This window comes from Ascaphus truei, chromosome 5, assembly GCF_040206685.1.
Source record: "Ascaphus truei isolate aAscTru1 chromosome 5, aAscTru1.hap1, whole genome shotgun sequence".
Classification (NCBI taxonomy): Eukaryota; Metazoa; Chordata; class Amphibia; order Anura; family Ascaphidae; genus Ascaphus; species Ascaphus truei.
The window spans coordinates 8,658,767-8,681,042 of NC_134487.1; the positions used below are offsets into that span (position 1 = coordinate 8,658,767).

The 22,276-nt window shown below is 45.6% G+C and overlaps 1 protein-coding gene across 10 annotated transcripts in view; it reads left to right on the plus strand.

Annotated features, from left to right (window-relative positions):
- Positions 1–22,276, plus strand: part of IMPDH1 (inosine monophosphate dehydrogenase 1) — a 166,588-nt gene that overhangs the window by 63,943 nt on the left and 80,369 nt on the right. For 6 of the 10 annotated variants that reach the window (XM_075599296.1, XM_075599299.1, XM_075599298.1 and 3 more), the window contains one exon: positions 17,943–18,041. In XM_075599296.1, coding sequence (XP_075455411.1) covers positions 17,943–18,041 — 99 coding nt within the window. Of the gene's footprint in view, positions 1–9,408; positions 9,743–17,695; positions 17,715–17,942; positions 18,042–22,276 lie in introns of those variants that run through there. The other 4 variants (XM_075599301.1, XM_075599304.1, XM_075599306.1 and 1 more) reach the window with 4 other exon arrangements.

The window sequence follows — 22,276 nt, forward strand, 5'->3', positions numbered from 1 at the left end:
GAAGAGATGATGTGATGTCACAGTGTTCCCGTTGACATGGCAACGTGGCACCTTTTGACAGGAGATGCCGCGAGGATGCCACCGCCGCCAACCGGAGGTTTACAAGGTAAACCCGTACCCCAGAGATACATGGCCAAAACCCATAGTCTCCGGGTCAAACCCAGAGTGGTGGCAACCCTGTTCAAGAGCCACCAGGGATATCCCTGACATATGCCCACCTAGAACTCTTAAGTGTTAAGGGAAAGGTTTCCTTCACTTCAGTGACCAAGAACATTGGCATGTATGTCTTCTTTCTTTAGATCAATTAGTAGAGATGTGGTTAATGGAACCACAGCGGATCAGCTGGTTCCTGCTGTCCGTGGAATTCAGCCAATTATTATTATTACCAATACACTCCGGGGATTCAACCACCTGTGGATGGATCCAATGGAATCCGCGGATTGCTGAATCAGCGGATTGGATTCTACAAATCCGTCCACGGGTTGTATCCAATAGCGGATTTTGATCAATCTGCGTGGATTGAAACCGGCCAAATTCATTTGCGGATTTAACACCGCGAAACGGATTTGGTCGGATTCGCCCACCTCTACAAATGTAGCTGCAGGAACACGACACTCAGGTACTGGAACAAGGCTTCCACCTCCAATCTTCAGATGGTTCCTTTAGTGTGCACGTAATCAAGGCGCTGTTTGAGCGCGAAATGCGTAGGAGGACTTTTGTACCTCTGTTTTAACTATGGCCTAATACATTTCTTTTTTTATTCTCTGGAGTCCCCTGTCCTTCATTTCAGTAGTGCACCGATTTTTTAAAAAAAAATTCGCGTTTTTAGTCAACAATAGAAACTTCAAGAAATATGGTGGTGGAAAATGGCAATCCCATTTAGCTCTCAAAAAAAATAAGACTTTAGCCATGTACTTGACTTGTTTAAACCAATGTAATCCTCTTTAATGGACTTTTTTGATTTCCTTCAAAAAAGTTTTTTCATCGACATCTTGCTTGCATATTTCCCACGATCGGAGCACGCACGAGAGGGGAACTTTGTATCTGCAAGAGGAGGACATTCCCTGCTCAACACACGGTAACATCCCGCAAAAGGGAGGAGCTGCACAGAGTGAAACACCTTCAACTGTCAGGCTACCGTGCTGCAAACTAAAAATGGAATAATTATTTACAAATATTTATAAAGTTTTGTAAATAGACTCACCGACAGTGCTCCTCCGCGCTGACGCTCGCCTGCTCAATCAGGAGCGATTGTATGGACTTGCAGGCGAGCCGGCGTGCGCGATCGGGAGGCGGAGCGTTGACGTCATGGGGCCAATAGCCCACGAAGCGCCGACGTCAACGTCACGGCGCCAACGTCGTGACGCTGCTTCAATGTGATTGGAGGTTTTCAGCCGACAGCACGCTCAGATACAATTTCTGATGTCGGCTGAAAGTCCCTGCGCCTCAGCACGCCTGCGGACGCTCGCGGAAGCCCCCTCTCAAGACATCCTCATTGAGGATGACGGGGCTCATCTCGGAGCGTCCGCACGGCTCAGCGCTGTCGGTCCTTTTATGGACAGCCTTAGTCATCCTCTGCCTCTGGAAGTAACCTTTCATTAACTTCTAAGGGCTGCAAGGTGTCTACCAGCGGTGGGAGGGGTCCCATGGCAGAAGGCGCTAAATATGGCTCTTAACCCCTTAAATGTGTCACTGGCATGGATTCAGTTTTTCTTATGGAGGGACTACGCCATGATAGCCGTACTGTGAAGATTATTGCCTCATCTGTCATTCCTACTATTTCCCTCTAATGTCCTCTACCTCATCCAATATACATACTGACCCCTTCCCGGGCTCCTGTCGGGGACAATTTCGGATGGAAATGAGTGAGATAATAATCATTCTAAGAAACAAGCTGCTACCCCTGTGTGAAACCAACCAATTTTAGTAGAGAGCCAAGCACTATACATATCTCCTCAAACCTCCCTCCAACTAACATACATAATATAACCTGCTGCTGGGTAGCACCACTGAATTAATGATGATGTGATGCAGTGTTTCACACACCTTTAATTGACAGCTGAAATTCAGTGTTGTTCATACACAGCGCCAGTTATCCCGTATGTCCTTAGTATAGACACGACTGTCTTGTTGGATATAACGGAGTGCTAGAGTGACGCCCTGCCGATTGTGAGTGCAGTGGGAAGCTGGAAGTACATCATTCTGAGCCAAACCTGGTTCAGATCTAGGAGAAAGCCCTAACTGTAGTATTTAAGACCAAGACAGGCAACACTTCCTCTCTCTCCTACCTTCTGAGGACCAGTAACCCCTGTTTATGGTGGCTGGAGAAGACGTGAGTGTAGGAAGACGGGTATCTGGTGATGTTGATATTGGATAGACCTAAGCAAGGCCCTGTGGGACACGATTTCAGCAAGTAGAGCAGTAATGCCAGCTGCAGCACCAGCACAGTGCGCCCCTGGCTTTTCCCACACCGGGCCCGAGAGCCATCACTGTACGCCATGTTTCTTACAGGGTTCAAAGTAAATACATGCTGCTTGACAACAGCAACCCCCTCCAAATGTATTCAGAGCCCTGGTGGTCATTTGAATCCACACTCACACCCTGATTTTGTAGGATTGTTATCCGGTGATTGGAAAATAACATAAAGAAAGAAGAACAAAGTGGAAGATAGCTCATGCCTTGCCTGTGTGTATGGAAAGTCTTATGTAAAGAGCGTTGACAATGTATCCGGAGCTTCATAGAATAGGCATCAAAGTAAATGCAAGAAACAGCATAAAGAGGTTCTGCTAAAAAGTTTAACTCCCGATGTTTTGGAATCAGAAAGGGAATTATTCATGTATCAGAGAGGCACCCAATATCTTGCTTTGCACGGCTGTGACACTGAAGGGGTTAGCCTATCCTTCCCGGCAGCTCCCTGATACCATGGTGTGCATCTGTAGACATAGGAGGTATTTCCAGGTCAGCTGAGCCCTTGCTGGACCATGCAGAAATACACGGAGGAGCGCAGCACCTTCACATACAGGGGAAGGACAAGAGAAGGATGATAAATAAAAGGGACGATCACTGAATCAAAGATAAAAAGGTCATGGGAGTTTTACCGTTTACCCACAACATAACTCACGGACTTCTCTGCACAGTCACAACAATTCCTAAGTGTGTTTTGGACTTCAGAAGTTAAACATACTGCGGGTGGAAATGTGCGCGGAATATTTTGCAGTAACTCTCTCTCCGCCAGTTGTGATAAGAGATTGCAGGGATTTTTCCTGCCAGGCGATGAGAACCACGTTGCTTTCTGCACGGAAGTACAAATGGTGTTAGAAATCGGAGGGCGTCTCTAAATGCTGGTGTACGGATCCCGGGGAAACTCACTCTTATCCATCTGAATATTTCCACTAAAATGTCACTTTTGGGCCAGAAACTCCAGGTTTGTTGTCAAAAGGATCCGAGGGATTTGACAGCTATATCATGGAGTAATGACAGCGGCAAACACGTGATCCAGTCCTCAAAGGCCACCAACGGGCCAGGTTAAGGATATCCCTGCTTCAGCACAGGTGCCTCAGTCAGACTGAACCACTGATTGAGCCATCTGTGCTGAAGCAGGGATATCCTGGAAACCTGACCTGTTGGCGGCCCTTGAGGGCTGCAGTTGTCCGCCCCTGCTCGCGAGAAAAGACCTGTTTATTCTGTATGGCAGAATTCCCTTTTCCAATGTAATATTTGATTAACTTATTGCAATATAAATCCCTGTGGTACAATGTATAAAGTATATATTATATAGCGCCATCCAGCTACATAGCGCGTCACAGCAGTAATACACGTGACATAATAATATAACACACAATGGGAATAGGTGCGTCAGACATAAAACAATAGGAAAAGGAGTCCCTGTCCCGAAGAGCTTACAATCTAAGTTATCCAGATACCCCACAACTGTTGGGATACAAGGGCCCACATGAGTGACAGCTGATTCCATTATTAATGAAATAACAATTTAAATATTGCTGGATAAAAAAACAACCCTGAGCTTGTTGGGCCCAAAGTATTTGTGTCATTGTCTTCTGTCCGAGCACTGTTTGTCTCAGGGTTACAGCTGGAAAACTTTGATTAAAAAGAAAAACCAATCTGCCCAATAACCCGTTGTCACGCTGTGCTCACCACAAACACGGCGGGGCCCCGGTGCTGAGGTGGGAATGGGTGGAAACGCCACCCACAGCCACGGGGGCACGTCTGGAGAGTGGATGGTCGAGGTAGCCGGGTCGGGATTGGAGAGGTGAGAATGGTCTCGATACTTGCCGGGGTCAGGGGTTAGGAGCCAGTTGAATAGTAGAAGTCCGAGTGCCGTGGTCAGGGGTTAAAGCCAGTAGGATCGTAGGAGTCCGAGTTCCGTGGTCAGGGTTGGAGAGATGCGGAAGGTCAGAGGTAAGCCGGGGTCAGTAAGACAGAGGTGCGGAGTCCAAGGGTAAAGCCGGGTCGGTACACAGGAGATCAATCTGGAAAGCAAGCCAATGGAACACAAGACAAGGCAAGGCTAGGAACCAGGAAGCGGGAGAACAACGCCACCAGGAACTATGCTCAGCCAAAGTGCCAGTGGCACAGCTGAGCATATATGGGGAAGGGTCACCAATGAGGCAGGGGTTGGAGTGAAGGTGCAGCCTCAGTGGAGGCAGGGAGAGGCTAGGAGTTGCAGGAGACAGGTTTGAGTGATGAAGTTAGCAGGGTTTGACATGTAGCTGGGGAGCAGAGCACACACGTCACATGTGTGCCCCGCGATGCCGACGCGACCGGGGCCACTCCCCGCGACGTCAGATGACGTCATTAGCGAGCGCGCTGTGTGGTCCGCGGTGCCGCGCAAGCCTGAAGGTAAGGAGGGAGCGCGCCGCGGAGGACGTGCTCCCCGATTCCTTACACCCCCCTCAATACCCGATTAGCACCCTCTCTATTCACCTTTAAGACTCACCTGCTTAACGAAGCATACGAGTAGCTCCGTGGCTAATACTTTACTCCTGATACATAACCTTGGCCCCCTGCAGACGCACTTACCAGAACACCCTCCTTCTGTCTCTGTACGTTCTTCCTACCTATCAATTAGATTGTAAGTTCTTCGGAGCAGGGACTGCTCTTCCTAAATGATCATTTTTATGTCTGAAGCGCTTATACCCATGATCTGTTATTTGTATTATTTGTTATTTATATGATTGTCCCGTGTATTACTGCTGTGAAGCGCCATGTACATTAATGGCGCTATATAAATAAAGACATAAATACATTAGTGTACAGTATATATTCCTACAGACCTACAGAGTAATCAATGGACAATGCGCTTTGCAACTCTCAATGAATAAAAGAAAGCGCATAGGGCAGAGTACTTAATACACTAACGACTGAAATAAAAACGCACAAACAAAACATCAATTAGTTCTGCGTCTGTGAATACATTCACTCAGATCTCAGCCTTCTGGCTTCCAGCCACAAGTGGATATTCCTGCTGTATACAGATCCTTCATGTAACTTGTTCACTCAGCCTCCCGGCAATGTCGGGATCACTCACCATACCATTCACCGAGTGCGTGGGACGGCTTCAGAAAAGGCTGGGTTCTGTTTGCAGGAGCAGTTCCATTTGAGACCGTAGCACCTCGGGTAATAATATTTAGGAACATTGTTCACAGTGATTTCATGATATACTTGTTTTACTGAATGAATTAACCAGTCTACCTAATAACTTATTAATCATATCACTTCAGTTAGTTATTTCCCTCCCCGTATGGCACTCAGCATACGTTAAAGAAATTGATAACCAGACTGATAATGTCTCTCTTTTAAATGTCACTTTATCACTTTTGGGAGGTAAAGTAGATGATTTGCTACTGTATGTGTGTGTATATCTTTATATATATAGCGCCTTTAATGTTCATAGCGCGTCACAGCAGTAATACAAGTGACAATCATATAAATAACAAATAATACAAATAACAGATCATGGGAATAAGTGCTTTAAACTTAAAAATGTACATTGTGGAAGAGGAGTACCTGCTCCGAAGAGCTTACAATCTAATTGGTAGGAAGGGCGTCCAGAGACAGTAGGCAGATGGATACAGAGATGTCCCATGCAGGGAGGGATATATGTATTTTCCGGAAAGGTTTCCTCTTGGGCAGGAGTGGCAATCTCCAGTCCTCAAGGGCCAAAAACAGGTCAGGTTTTCAGGATATCCCTACTTCAGCACAGGTCTTCGACTGAGCCATTGATTGAGCTACCTGTGCTGAAGCAAGGACATCCTGAAAATCTGACCTGTTGGTAGCCCTAGAGGGCTGGAGTTGACTACCCATGCTCTAGGGCAGGGGTGTGCGCAAACTGGGGGGGCGCGGTGGTTACAGGGGCCACGGCGCTCTTACCCAAGGCCTTTTCATTAAATGCCGGGGGACCGCGTGAGGCCTCTGTAAATTCCCTTACCTTGGCTTCGGGCGACGTGTCACCATGGCAACGCGCCATCAAATGACGTCACGGGGTCATGTGACGTCGCGGGGCCGTGGCATTTTACGCCGAAGCCAAGGTAAGGGGGGAAGCGCAGGCAGGGGGGCGCAGACGGAAAAGTAGTAATGGCATAACATTCATCACCGATACCTTATACAGGTTACAACTTACACTGTGTAAAATGGATGTGTAACCTGTGTGTACCAAGTGTCCCACCCTCCCCCCTTTCTCGGTACTCCTTACTCCCCCCTTTATGTAATGAAACATTAATAAAAATTCATGTTAAAAGTGATATTATAATATTGCACAAATTAAACAAGATAGGAGGAAGAGATGATTTAAAAAAAAAAGATGTTTAAAGTCTTCCAGCTTCAATGTCAAAACAGGCACAGCATTTAGTATATAAAAAAATCAATATGATAGATTTGATATGATGAAAATCAAGATGATTTGAAGGAATGTTTTTCCCTGAGAAACCCAGGGACTTTTCCCGTTAATAGTGCATCAGTCTTACAGCTGGGAGAACAAGGGTTAATGTTGGGCGTGTGACGGAGACTGTCGGAAAGTTGGTGACTTGATATTTGGAAGAAGGAACTAACACAAGAGGCAGGGACGGGGTTTCTGTATCCTGTTATATCTGCATGTTAATTACGCTGAACAGCTATATTTTATTCACTTATCAGGAGCTGGCTGTATCAGGCTTTGTGAGTTTCGCCAGTTCTGAATGTGATTTACTTACATTAATCCACCAATTTCCCTGTGATTTTATACATATCTAGAGACAGGGGGTGCCCAATGCTACATCCCATTGACAAAACATATATGGTAAAAAGTATAAATACTTCAATAATAATAAATACTTGGTTATTTAGTTAACCCTTTGGCCAAAGCGTCATAAGCCTGCATACCAACGCCAAGGTATAACCAATAATGCAGGTCCTACACTACATTGTGAACCCTTCCTTTTACCTCTGTTAGAGGGGAATCTATTTTGATCTGGTTTGAAACTGGCCAATTCAGTTGAACAGCAATTCTACTTGTTACCAAGTAGAACAAAGATAAACCAGTCAAACAAAAATGAAATGAACCCAACAAGTGCACTGATGAAGTGCACTTAAAACAGAAGGGTTAAATCTGAAGAACCCTGATTGGTGGATACCGAGCAAAGCACCCCGCCTAACGCCCACTGGGAGGCAAACTCTGAAACCGTCCCAGTAGACTCGGCGTACGAGTACTCTGCCCGAATACGGGAGTGCACCAGCGCCCGGAACATGACCACAATGTTTGTCGGGACCCCCCCCTCCAAACACTGCTTCCTGGTTTTACAAATGGCTACCTTAGCCAATGCCAGGAGCAGGTTGACCAGGAGATCCCTAGGCTTATTGTCCCGGGACACTGGGCACCCAAAAATAAAAAGATGAGGTGAGAAGTCTGTTAGAGGGGAAGAACCATCATAGGTCCTGTTCCTGTAGCACATGAAAAGACCTCCCAAGTTAAAAAGGTGAAGGAGTGAGGTAAAAGGAAGTGTTCACAATGTAGTGTAGGACCTGCAGTAATTTTGTTATACCTTGACGTTGGTATGCAGGCTTATGACGCTTTGGCCAAAGGGTTAACTAAATAACCAAGTATTTATTATTATTATTATTGAAGTATTTTACTTTATACTTTTTACCATATATGTTTTGTCAATGGGATGTAGCATTGGCCACCCGTCTCTTGTTATATACAATTGCCACGCTCAGTAGCTCTCGTAGACATAAATATATATTCATGATGTGGTGGGTGTGGGAGTTTGAGCTAGCTGGGAATGTGTGTTAATTTTATACATCTCTATTAGTTTCAAAAGCAAAAGGTGAAGCATGTTGATTTGATGGGGTAGGCATATAGAGTTATTCAGTATCATTATACAGTTCAGTATGTTTACAAGGGGCATATATTCTACATAAAATAAATGAAATCCTCAGGTGAGGCAACAAAGTGAATTATTCGCATAATCAACTGCTATCCCATGCACATGGACACAGAGCACATGCTTACCGGTTCATGCGTCATACCGAAAACATGTGGTTGGGTGTTTAAGTCACCTATATGAATGTGTAGCCAGATACTTGGGCCCACTACACAGTACTATGATCATGGAGCGGAATATATAAGTACATAGTTGCACAATGGAATTGTATATTATACCGATGCAAGAAGGCTGCGAGTATAGAAGTGCTCAGTATATTACCACACATTATATATTTCTAAGCAGCAGTCTGCCAAACACTAATGTAATACCCTGCTGCACTCAGCGCATGAGCACTCTACACGCTGCACACAGCTGTTACATGCTGCACTCCTCAGCACCAGAGCCTGTTATATGTTGCATTCAGCACACGAGCCTGTTACATGCTGCATTCAGCACCAAAGCCTGTTACATGCTGCACTCAGCTGTTACATGCTGCACTCCTCAGCACCAGAGCCTGTTATATGTTGCATTCAGCACACGAGCCTGTTACATGCTGCACTCAGCTGTTACATGCTGCACTCAGCGCACGAGCCTGTTACATGCTGCACTCAGCTGTTACATGCTGCACTCAGCGCGTGAGCCTGTTACACGCTGCTCAGCCCACGTGTTACTGCTGTTTGCTTCCTTCCCACGTGGCTCTCCCTCCGTGGGGGTGTGAGTGCGCATGGGCAGCCTGTACCATCACGAATTTCACATTTAACCAACAGATGCGGTCGGGCGGATTTTTTCTCCACCCACCCACGTTACAGCTTCTCAGATCACCTCCCCATACATCAACACCCTATCTGTCTTCTACTTCTCCGCTAGCAGACAGGAGGCAAATAATCCGCCGCCCCCCCCCCCCCCTGTCTGCGTGACGACGAAGTCCGTGAAAATGTCGGGCGGGCATGTAAAGCAATAAGGGGGCGTGGCTTCGCCTGCCTTGTGCCCCTCCCTTCTCTGCCAGACAGTTGTCTGTGCGCCGCTGTTCTTTGCATCGCTGGTTCTCTCTGTGCGCGCGCTCGGTCTCGCGCCCTCTGTAGTTCTTTCTGTGCGCGCGTTCGGTCTCGCGCCCCCGGTTCTCTGTGCGCGTGCTCGGTCTCGCGCCCCCCCGGTTCTCTGTGCGCGCGCTCGGTCTCGCGCCCCGGACGGTTGCACGGGGTGGGGGGTCAGAGCTGTCAGTCAGAGAGAGATCCCGGAGCAGCGTCATCGGGACCCGGCGGACATACAGAGGAGCCCCCCCCCCCCCGGGAGGGAGGAGAGTGACCGGGCAGCCACACAGCGTGTGTATATTCATCATAGTGTGTGTCACTGTGTTTGTCACTGTGTGTGTGATAATCAGGCCACACAACTGTGTGTATGTGTGATAACCGGGCCACATTACTGTGTGTGTGTGTGTGTGTGTGTGTGTGTATGTGATAACCGGGCCACATAACTGTGTGTGTGTGTGATAACCGGGCCACATAACTGTGTGTGTGTGTGATAACCGGGCCACATAACTGTGTGTGTGTGTGATAACCGGGCCACATAACTGTGTGTGTGTATGTGTGTGATAACCGGGCCACATAACTGTGTGTATGTGTGATAACCGGACCCCATAACTGCGTGTGTATGTGTGATAACCGGGCCACATAACTGTGTGTGTGTGTGATAACCGGGCCACATTACTGTGTGTGTGTATGTGTGTGATAACCGGGCCACATAACTGTGTGTATGTGTGATAACCGGACCCCATAACTGCGTGTGTATGTGTGATAACCGGGCCACATAACTGTGTGTATGTGTGTGATAACCGGGCCACATAACTGTGCGTGTGTATGTGTGTGATAACCGGGCCACATAACTGTGTGTGTATGTGTGTGATAACCGGGCCACATAACGGTGTGTGTGTGTGTGTGATAACCGGGCCACATAACTGTGTGTATGTGTGATAACCGGGCCACATAACTGTGTATGTGTGTGTGTGATAACTGGGCCACATAACTGTGTGTATGTGTGATAACCGGGCCACATAACTGTGTGTGTGTGTGATAACCGGACCCCATAACTGTGCGTGTGTGTGATAACCGGGCCACATAACTGTGTGTGTATGTGTGTGATAACCGGGCCACATAACTGTGCGTGTGTGTGATAACCGGGCCACATAACTGTGCGTGTGTATGTGTGTGATAACCGGGCCACACTACTGTGCGTGTGTGTGTGATAACCGGGCCACATAACTGTGTGTGTATATCTGTGTGATAACCGGGCCACATAACTGTGCGTGTATGTGTGTGTGATAATCGGGCCACATTACTGTGCGTGTGTGTGTGTGATAACCGGGCCACATAACTGTGTGTGTGTGTGATAACCGGGCCACATAACTATGCGTGTATGTGTGTGATAATCGGGCCACATTACTGTGTGTGTGTGTGTGTGTGTGTGTGTGATAACCGTGCCACATAACTATGCGTGTGTATGTGTGTGATAATCAGGCCACATAACTGTGCGTGTATGTGTGTGATAATCGGGCCACATAACTGTGTGTGTGTGTGTGTGTGTGTGTGATAACCGGGCCACATAACTATGCGTGTGTATGTGTGTGATAATCAGGCCACATAACTGTGCGTGTGTGTGATAACCGGGCCACATAACTGTGTGTGTGTATGATAACCGGGCCACATTACTGTGTGTGTGTGTGATAACCGGGCCACATAACTGTGTGTGTGTGTGTGTGTGTGTGATAACCGGGCCACATAACTATGCGTGTGTATGTGTGTGATAATCAGGCCACATAACTGCACGTGTATGTGTGTGATAACCGGGCCACATAACTGTGCGTGTGTATGTGTGTGATAATCGGGCCACATAACTGTGCGTGTGTATGTGTGTGATAACCGGGCCACATAACTGTGCGTGTGTGTGTGTGTGATAACCGGGCCACATAACTGGGTGTGTGTGTGTGTGATAACCGGGCCACATAACTGTGTGTATGTGTGATAACCGGGCCACATAACTGTGTGTATGTGTGATAACCGGGCCACATAACTGTGCGTTTGTATGTGTGTGATAATCGGGCCACATAACTGTGCGTGTGTATGTGTGTGATAACCGGGCCACATAACTGTGTGTGTATGTGTGTGATAACCGGGCCACATAACTGTGTGTATGTGTGATAACCGGGCCACATAACTGTGTGTGTGTGTGTGATAACCGGGCCACATAACTGTGCGTGTGTGTGATAACCGGGCCACATAACTGTGTGTGTATGTGTGTGATAACCGGGCCACATAACTGTGTGTGTATGTGTGTGATAACCGGGCCCCATAACTGTGTGTGTGTGTGTGATAATCGGGCCACATAACTGTGCGTGAGTATGTGTGTGATAACCGGGCCACATAACTGTGCGTGTGTATGTGTGATAACCGGGCCCCATAACTGTGTGTGTATATGTGTGTGATAACCGGGCCACACTACTGTTCGTGTATATGTGTGTGATAATCGGGCCACATAACTGTGTGTATATGTGTGTGATAATCAGGCCATATAACTGTGTGTGTGTTGACCAGGCCACACAACTGTGCGTGTACACAGTATGTGTGATAATCAGGCCGTGTGTGTACGTGTGGTAACCAGGCCACATAACTGTGTCTTATGTGTGTGTGTATGTATGTGCGCGATAACCTGGCCATATAACACTGTTGTGTATATATATGTATATGTGTATGTATATTCATATGTGTGTGATCACCAGGCTACATAACTCATTCTATTTGTGTGTGTGTGATAAACACTATCCTTAAATCTATCACATTATCACCAGCCAACACCATCATTCTATCCACATATCTATCTATATCTCTCTAATACTGCGCGTGATAACCAGGGCCAGATAACTCTCATTGTATCTATTTATCTACCTAGCTGGTGCGTGATGACCAGGACTAGACAACACTGTCATCTATATATCATGTTGTTGTGCGTGAGTGATGACCCGGGCTAGATAAGTGTAATTATCTGTCATATTGTGTGTGATAGCCAGATTTTCTTTCTTTGTATGTATCCATCTATTTATATAGCACCAACACAGAGAATAAAGTACAAACAATGGGGATAAGGGCAGCAAGCACATTGTAGCAAAGGGAAACCCTGCCCTGAAAAGCTTGCAATCTTTTGCATATGATCTGCTTTAGTTTTATCGCCTTACTGTCAATGTAATCTTTTGTGTATTAATGGTTAGTACTGTTGGGTTAATTGTTTGACCAATGCCAGGCATTTTATATATTGTGTGTATATATCAGATCTGTTTTATTGCCATTTATTGTTAATATCACTGTCTCATGTGTATTATTTAAGTAATAATCCCCTCATAAGAGGTCATTACTGGCCAATAATGCCCTGGCTGGAAGAGTTGATGGTCCGAGGCAAAGCCGAGGGACTTTGACCCAGCCAGGGCATTATAATGCCCTGTTCTGGGGAGATTATTACTATTGTAATAAATGTAGGCTTTTTCATAAATATGAGACACTTTTGTATAGTTATATTTAAATTTTTACTAAAATAAAATGGTAAATGCATTAAAGCACCTCTATATACACTTACACTGCAGCTTTCTATATCCACACACTGCCGCCCCCTCTGCACACACACCCCTACACTGCAGCTACACACACCCCTACACTGCAGCTACACACACCCCTACACTGCAGCTACACACACCCCTACACTGCAGCTACACACACCCCTACACTGCAGCTACACACACCCCTACACTGCAGCTACACACACCCCTACACTGCAGCTACACACACCCCTACACTGCAGCTACACACACCCCTACACTGCAGCTACACACACCTCTACACTGCAGCTACACACACCCCTACACTGCAGCTACACACCCCTACACTGCAGCTACACACCCCTACACTGCAGCTACACACCCCTACACTGCAGCTACACACACCCCTACACTGCAGCTACACACCCCTACACTGCAGCTACACACACCCCTACACTGCAGCTACACACACCCCTACACTGCAGCTACACACACCCCTACACTGCAGCTACACACACCCCTACACTGCAGCTACACACACCCCTACACTGCAGCTACACACACCCCTACACTGCAGCTACACACACACCCCTACACTGCAGCTACACACACACCCCTACACTGCAGCTACACACACACCCCTACACTGCAGCTACACACACACCCCTACACTGCAGCTACATACCCCTACACTGCAGCTACACACACACCTACACTGCAGCTACACACACCCCTACACTGCAGCTACACACACCCCTACACTGCAGCTACACACACACACCTTCACTGCAGCTACACTGCAGTAGCTGCAGTGTAGGGGTGTGTGTAGCTGCAGTGTAGGGGTGTGTGTAGCTGCAGTGTAGGTGTGTGTAGCTGCAGTGTAGATGTGTGTGTAGCTGCAGTGTGGTGTGTGTGTGTGGCTGCAGTGTGGTGTGTGTGTGGCTGCAGTGTGGTGTGTGTGTGGCTGCAGTGTGGTGTGTGTGTGGCTGCAGTGTGGTGTGTGTGTGGCTGCAGTGTGGTGTGTGTGTGTAGCTGCAGTGTAGGTGTGTGTGTGTGTGTGTGTGTGTGTGTGTGTGTGTGTGTGTAGCTGCAGTGAAGGTGTGTGTGTGTAGCTGCAGTGAAGGTGTGTGTGCAGCTGCAGTGAAGGTGTGTGTGCAGCTGCAGTGTATGTTTGTGTGTGCAGCTGCAGTGTAGGTTTGTGTGTGCAGCTGCAGTGTAGGTGTGTGTGTGCAGCTGCAGTGTAGGTGTGTGTGCAGCTGCAGTGTAGGTGTGTGTGCAGCTGCAGTGTAGGTGTGTGTGTGCAGCTGCAGTGTAGGTGTGTGTGTGCAGCTGCAGTGTAGGTGTGTGTGTGCAGCTGCAGTGTAGGTGTGTGTGTGCAGCTGCAGTGTAGGGGTGTGTGTAGCTGCAGTGTAGGGGTGTGTGTGTAGCTGCAGTGTAGGGGTGTGTGTGTAGCTGCAGTGTAGGGGTGTGTGTGTAGCTGCAGTGTAGGGGTGTGTGTAGCTGCAGTGTAGGGGTGTTACTTCATTCTGACCAATCCCCAGTTCTGTCTCAGCTGTTCTGAAAGGTGATTGGCTGGAAATAAACACATTGACAATTACAGTTTGCAAGCTGCTAAAATTCCGAACATTACTGATTGGTTAAAATTCCGGGCATTATCCAATCGGAGAGCAGGATTTTCAATAATGCCCGGATTTTTACAGCTTTAGCCTGTAATTAAGTAATAATCCCTGAAGTACAGGGCATTACTGGCCAATAATGCCCTGGCTGGAAGAGTTGAAGGCCCGAGGCGAAGCCGAGGGACTTTAACCCAGCCAGGGCATTATTGGCCAGTAATGCCCTGTTCTGAGGGGATTATTACTATTATAGGCTAAATGTAGGCTTATTTCATAAATAGTAGACACTTTTGTATAGTTAAATAGATTTTTTTATTAAAATAAAATGGTAAATACATGAAACCACCTCTATATACACTCACACTGCAGCTATCTATATCCACACAATGCCGCCGCCTCTGTGTACACACACACACACACACACACACACACACACACACACACACACACACACACAGCAGCTCACACACAAATTGCTGCTACACACACACACACACAAAACCGCACACCACAACACAGTGCCTCTACACACACACACACTGGAGCTCTAGACACACAACACAGCACCTCCTCTACACTCACTACACAGCAGCTCTACACACACAGCAGCAGCTCTACACACACACACAGCAGCAGCTCTACACACACAGCAGCAGCTCTACACACACAGCAGCATCTCTACACACACAGCAGCAGCTCTACACACACAGCAGCAGCACTACACACACAGCAGCAGCTCTACACACACAGCAGCAGCTCTACACACACAGCAGCAGCTCTACACACACAGCAGCAGCTCTACACACACAGCAGCAGCTCTACACACACAGCAGCAGCTCTACACACACACACAAACTCTGCTGCTACACACACATGCTACACCCATAAACACTGCTACTGACACACACACATACACACTGGAGCTCTATATATACACACACACACACACACACACACACACACACCAGCTCTACACTTACACAAACTGCTGCTACACATACAACAGCACAACACACACACACTGCAGCCACAATCAAAAATGCAGCCACTTACTAAACTTTGGAGACTCCCCCCCAGCTCTACACACAACACAGCACCTCTACACCCCCCCCCCACACACACACACACTTACTTCTTTGCAGTCTCTCTCCCCTCCAATTCAACTGAATCTGCTCAGAAAATCTCAGTCAGCTCGGGAGGGGGAGGAGTCAAACTGTGGCTGACCAATCCCCTGCCATGTCTCAGAGCTTTTACTTAATTCAAACCAATCCCCTGCCCTGTCTCAGCTGTTCTGAAAGCTGATTGGCTGGAAATAAACAGATGGAAAACTGCATTTTGCAAACTGCTGAAATTCAGGGCATTACTGTGGATAATGCCCTGAATTTTAACCAATCAGAGAGCAGGGTTTTCAATTATGCCCTGAATTTTACTGCTTTAGCCTATAATGGTTATTACTGTTAGTCTGGCCTTGGTTAAGCACTTAATGAAAATGAATCTGTTTAAAAATATCTATCTCATTGTTAATGTCATGATCTGTTACGTGTATTATCAGTTATTGCTGTTGGTTTCATTATGTGCTTAACCAAAGCAGCATGTTTGATCTATGTGTATGATGATGAGCTTTAAATAGCCCAACCGCCGTGTGTCTCTGTGTTTATTATGTGCTTGGGAATAAAGAGACTTCAGCCTGGCAATATCGAGCTAGATATCTTGCAGTGTTTTTATTGTTCGTTGTTATGTACATGACATAACTCTGTATCACTGACATCTTTTATGGTTTTTGTTATCAATATTATGAATTCGGCCCTGCAGCCAAGGCCAGTCCGTGTCTGCAGTTATCTGGTGTTATAATTAATGTATTGTGAAAAAATAAAAGGAAACCGTGTTAATGCCAGACACTGGGTCTAGCTTCCTATCATTATTTTATGTGAGTGATCATGGAAAGTGTCCCCAAGACACTACAGTGTACAGGCATACCCCGCATTAACGTACGCAATGGGTCCAGAGCATGTATGTAAAGCGAAAATGTACTTAAAGTGAAGCACTACCTTTCCCCACTTATCGATGCATGTGCTGTACTGCAATCGTCATATACGTGCATAACTGATGTAAATAACGCATTTGTAACAGGCTCTATAGTCTCCCCGCTTGCGCACAGCTTCGGTACAGTAGGGAGCCGGTATTGATGTTCAGGACGTGCTGACAGGCGCATACGCGAGCTGACGTTTGCCTATTAGGCGATATGTCCTTACTTGCGAGTGTATTTAATGTGAGTGTCCTTAAACCGGGGTATGCCTTTATGGTCTGTCGCCTTTGCCTGTTTATTAATTTAGATAATTAATTTTATTAGGTATTGTAATGAGTTATTATATGGAGGTATGCCGATCAAACACAATATCTGTAATTCCTGTAATGTTAGTATTATCATTGTACACTGCCCTGTTGAATGCGTTCATATCTGTATTTGATGAGGTAAAAAGCCAGTGGTCGAATGGCGTGTAAGGGCTGTAATATAGTGCGCGCGCGTCAATGATAATTGCGGGGTATGACCCTGCAGTTGCTATACTTCAGACGCACACGGCCGTGAGCGTTGGTGCGGCAGATCTGGGAAAATACAAGCAATTTGTATTTTTGTGCTGCGCTGCGAGTCAATCACAGCTCGGCCTGACACTGTGACGTCAGAGCCACGCCCCCTAGCCGCGCACGCTGCATTAACTAAATGTGCACACACAGCGCCGGGCTCGTGCACCAGCGCGCACTATATAGTAAGCCTAAGACTTCCTAAAAGTATAAGTACTGTTTTTGTTTGGTTAGCCAAGTTGTCCCCTATCTATCAGTTCCAATAATAATGATAAAATATTTATAGTGATTGCATATCCAATGAACATTATCTGTGTATCCTGTTTGTAATACACATTCCTTTTTGTTCGTATTATTAGCACAGATTTACAACACGTTTAGGAGGGGAAGTGGGAGGGGAATACAGTCAGCCAGTTAGGGGAACTGCAGTTCATAAGAGTGGCTCCAATCTGTAGGTCCTGATCCGGATACACACTTCCTAGCTGCTTCTGAAGTTATACAGTCGGTTATTCATCTGAAAAAGTATGCAACGTGGATTAAGCCACCTATATATTTGACTGTTTTGCTTTGTAAACCCCCTGTGATGATTCTTCAGCATCAGTGAATTTTTCTTTTTCTTCTCCCACCCTATTCCTGTGTGTTATATTGGCCTCCTTCATGCACTGCCGTGCTATGTGTTGCAGTCCTTTACAGCTGCCTAGTTATTAATCTCTCTGATGCATGCCTTTTTTTTTCTCTGACCCGTTACAGCATGGCTGACTACCTGATCAGTGGCGGCACTGGCTACGTTCCTGAAGATGGACTCACTGCCCAGCAGCTCTTTGCAATTTCAGATGGTCTCACCTACAAGTAAGAACCTCTAGCATCACTTACATTGTAGGCTTTTTTTTAATTTTGATTTCTTCATCCTCCCCTTTGTCATAACATGTAGGTTTCTAACTGCTTAATCCAGCCTGGTTAGGATCTGAACCTCAAGTTATCTATATTCTGTATGTCGTGAGAAATTGTAGTAGCTGCACTGTATTGGTCTTGTGGAGAGAGGATTTTGCAGATAGTGGTCTTTTAATGGACCGACGGGGGTTCTTAATCGATACAGCTTCTACTTTATATTGGATTTCTAGAACTCATAAGTCTCTACATGCAAATGTGTGATATTGTGAAGAATAGGCTTGCGACTTTGCAAAAGCTTGTACAAGATTATGGCAATATCAATAAAATAAAATGTTGGGCCTACTTTCTCAATTTCTGCTTATTTTGATTTACGACTCGCGGTCAGATGCGCATAATCTACAAAAAATGACCATTGGTTTAATTCATGAGACGTGAGCACTCTTAACTGCAAAATGGGACTTTATAGTCACTGTCCAGTTGACTAGCGCGCTTTGTATTAAATTATTCTTGAGATTCTGCAGGCTTCTTTGACAAATTTTATTGCCAAAACATTTTAACTCCTTCAAGGTAAGAGTGTCCTGCAGTGCCTTGACAGCAGTTAATGTATTTTAGTAGCTAAATTTAGAGCCAGGGACCAGAAGACATTTCTATCTCTGTTTCTTGCATGAAGATGTGAATGATCAAAATTACATATGGTTACGAAGGTTGCCAGGGTTTTTTTTTTTAACGCATAGCTACCTTTTTTGGTTTTGCCTAAATTAACGCCTGCTGCTAGAGGGCGTTTACAAAGCATTGTAAAGATATTCATTGCCACCCTCTCTGGTGTTAAAATCCCTTAAAGCTGTTCCTCCCAGCAGAGTGTACCTGGGAGGAGGAGCGAATCGGCGAGTAAATGCCCTGACTCTATAAACAATTACATGGAGTTTGAAGCTGGGGAACCTGGTTCAATTCCCGGTGTCAGCTCTTTGTGCCTCAGGCACCAGAAACATAGATTGTAAGCTCCTGCGGGCAGGGACTGTCTGTAAGAATCCTATGTGCTGCGTACCGCACGCTATATACTGTGTAATTGCAAAGTGCTTTGTATTCCATTGAGAGAAAAGCTCTATATGAAATTAAGTTGTTGTTATGTCTACTGTTCTAGTAGAAAAAAGCAGGCAAAAAGGACCGGTTTCTGCATGTTGCTAGCACCTTTTCTGATTTATACTAACACTCGTGTTTTGTAAATTCGTATGTTATGTGTGATAGTAAAATATATGCCCTTTCTTCAAAAAGACTAGTGAGATCTCAAAAGCTCATGTACGAGCTACAGCTATGATTAAATCTCTGGCTCGTTTGCAAATCTAGTTTTATTCAGGATTCACATTGCTGTTCTCTTTTACATGCAAAACCAACCTTATTATCATGGTATGCAATAAACCTGAGACTATCACACGGAGAAGAGGTTCTCAAGAGAACTTCAGTATTACCCGTGCAGAGACCAATATACTAGACATACTTGGTTTTGCCTATCACAGTATTAATATACATATACATACACATACACACACACACACATACACACACACACACACTAGACTCTGGAAAGCAAACAGTCAGAATGTATCTGCTGGCAGTGATAGAAAAGGCCCGTAGGCTGCAGCTGAGAGTTGCCAAAGTCATTAAACAAAGAGGTAAGAGTTTGAACCCCTGACACAGAAAAGAGATGACATAGGCTAAGATTATACTACATGGGAGCGCGCGTCGGACCACATAGCGCACGCCTGCGGTCCCAGCGATGTGTGAACTGAGCTGCACGCGATTGGGAAGGCGTGGCGGAGGCGGCACGAAGCTGGTTTACCCTCATTGGCTGAACCGCTCACGTGACGCGGATGTCATGTGGCCGCACTTGAAAAAGACAATTTTTTTGCCATTTCAAGACGCGGTCGCGCGCGCACTAGGGGCGGCCTCAAAGGCATTATTCAATTTGCGCGTGACGTTTGAACATAATCTCAGCCTTTATAGGCAATTCAAACCGCCACTGGCGTTTGTACTGTAACTCCTCACTTTACCCGCAGGCCATGTCTCCCGACACCCTCCCGTGTCTCCCCGTCCAACTCCCGTGAACATAGCTGTGTGGCGCCAAATGATGCCTTGTTGCCATGACAAAAGGGCACAACGTAACACTATGCTGTCATGGCAACGTAACGCTGCGACATAGCGTCCCGTCGTTATGGCAACGAGGCGTCATTTGATGCAGCTATGTTCACTGGAGTTGGAGGGGGAGACACGGGAGTTGCAGGGGAATGCCGGGAGACGCCGCACCACACCACCGGTAACACTCGCCTGCGAGTAAAATTTATTTGTCAAGATATATCTAATTATGTTTTGGTTTAATATATGCAGTCTTTAATTACCTTTATTGAAAACGAATTTCCTAAGCTGCAGATCGATTACAAGAGAAGTGGGGGGGGGACATCAATCAGCAAAGATCCTGCTCCCCAGGGTTCATTAAATGGCTGCCTTTCAGTATCAATCATGCACTCGGTGTAACTCGGCAGCACCAATGTACTGTTATATTACTAAGGAAACATTATTTATTGTTAGTTTGCAGCTCAAACTGCTGGGAATATTGGCAACAAATCATCACAAACAGGAAAGTGTTGCAAAGATCTTGCACTGCTGGGGAGGTGGGCTAAAGCCTGCTATAGAAATCACAGGATGCTCAGTATATTAAAAATGGCATTGAGTTGAATTAAAAAAGAAAGAAAATCTACGTAGTATTATCTAATACTGTACTGCAGAACTGATTTATTTAGAAACACAAATGTAGGATATTGCTTGGATTGCACCTTTCAATAACGTAAATTCAACCATCCCAAATCTGCTCCATTGAGGTGCAATGTTATTAAACTACAAAGATGTTACAAGGCGAGTGCTTTCTCATACTAGTTTCTTCTGTGCATATAGAAAGCCAAGAAGCTGCAATCCCACCTGGGATGTTTTTATTTTTTTATTTGACCTTTTTTACATATAGTAATTGGAACCATGGAGGGGGGCGGGGTGGTGTAGCTCAGGGAACGCAGTAATTATCTTGGTAACTGAGGAGATACCTGAGGTGGTAGTATTGAGGCTATATACATGCACACATACACACATACTGTACACACAAAAGAAAAAAGTTATCCCATTCAGAGTATCCAAAAAAGAATCAATTTATTAAACGCCTCTCTTAAAAAGACATGACCTTAAACAAACAGGACCCCAATGAGCTGTGGAAATAGTCATGCACGGTTATCATTTTTTTGTGGATATCAACCGTGCATGACTTTTTCCACAGCTCAGAGTACTTTTGGGGTCCTACTTGTTTGTTTTAGTTCATGTCTTTTTAATAGAGGTGTTTAATAAATTGATTAATTATTTTTTGGATACTCTGCTTCTTGAGGCATAACCTTTTTCTTTTGTGTTATTCATATCTAGTCAAATATAGCAATCTCTCGAACATCTCAAGTTCTTTATCGTTACTGACAATGTTCATTAAAATACCAAACTGTAAACTTCTGCATATTTCAAATGTGCTGCAGCGTTAAAGCATTACTATCTGAACTGTGCTATCCGTACGGTGCAAAATGAAAACCGTAACCGTAATGGAAGTACTTGTGGATAACACCTCCTATCTCTACTGCCTGCTCACTCTTGTGAAAATAGTTTTTAGGCAGATATTGAGTTTGCTGGAAGCCATGTGGTAAAGTGATTCCCAAAAACATGAACGTATCTTTTCTCACTAAGATACCAAAACATCTGCTTGCTTTATTCATTTGTTTTGATATATTTCTTTAACCAGTGGGGTCTCCTGGACACGATTTTACCGTTTCCGGACCTGTGTGATATACAGTACCACCGGTGTGTGTGCAGTTATATCACCGGATACATTATGTCCACTGGGGTCTAACGGACAATAGAACTCATGTTGAGGCTCTTGTTGACCCCCTGGCTGTATTTGTCGTGCAAAATGGCGAATGTCTTGAAGACCACCTTTCTGTGCTGGGTGCCCCCCACTTGTCCACATTGTATTTAAAAAAGAAATGGACTAAGTTCTGCTTTAAAAAAGAAATGGACTAAGTTCTGCTTTATTAGTGGATATATTGTAGCTGCAAGAGAAATCGTCTAACAGCATGTAATACATTCTTTCCATCTTAAATATTTGGGGTTTAATT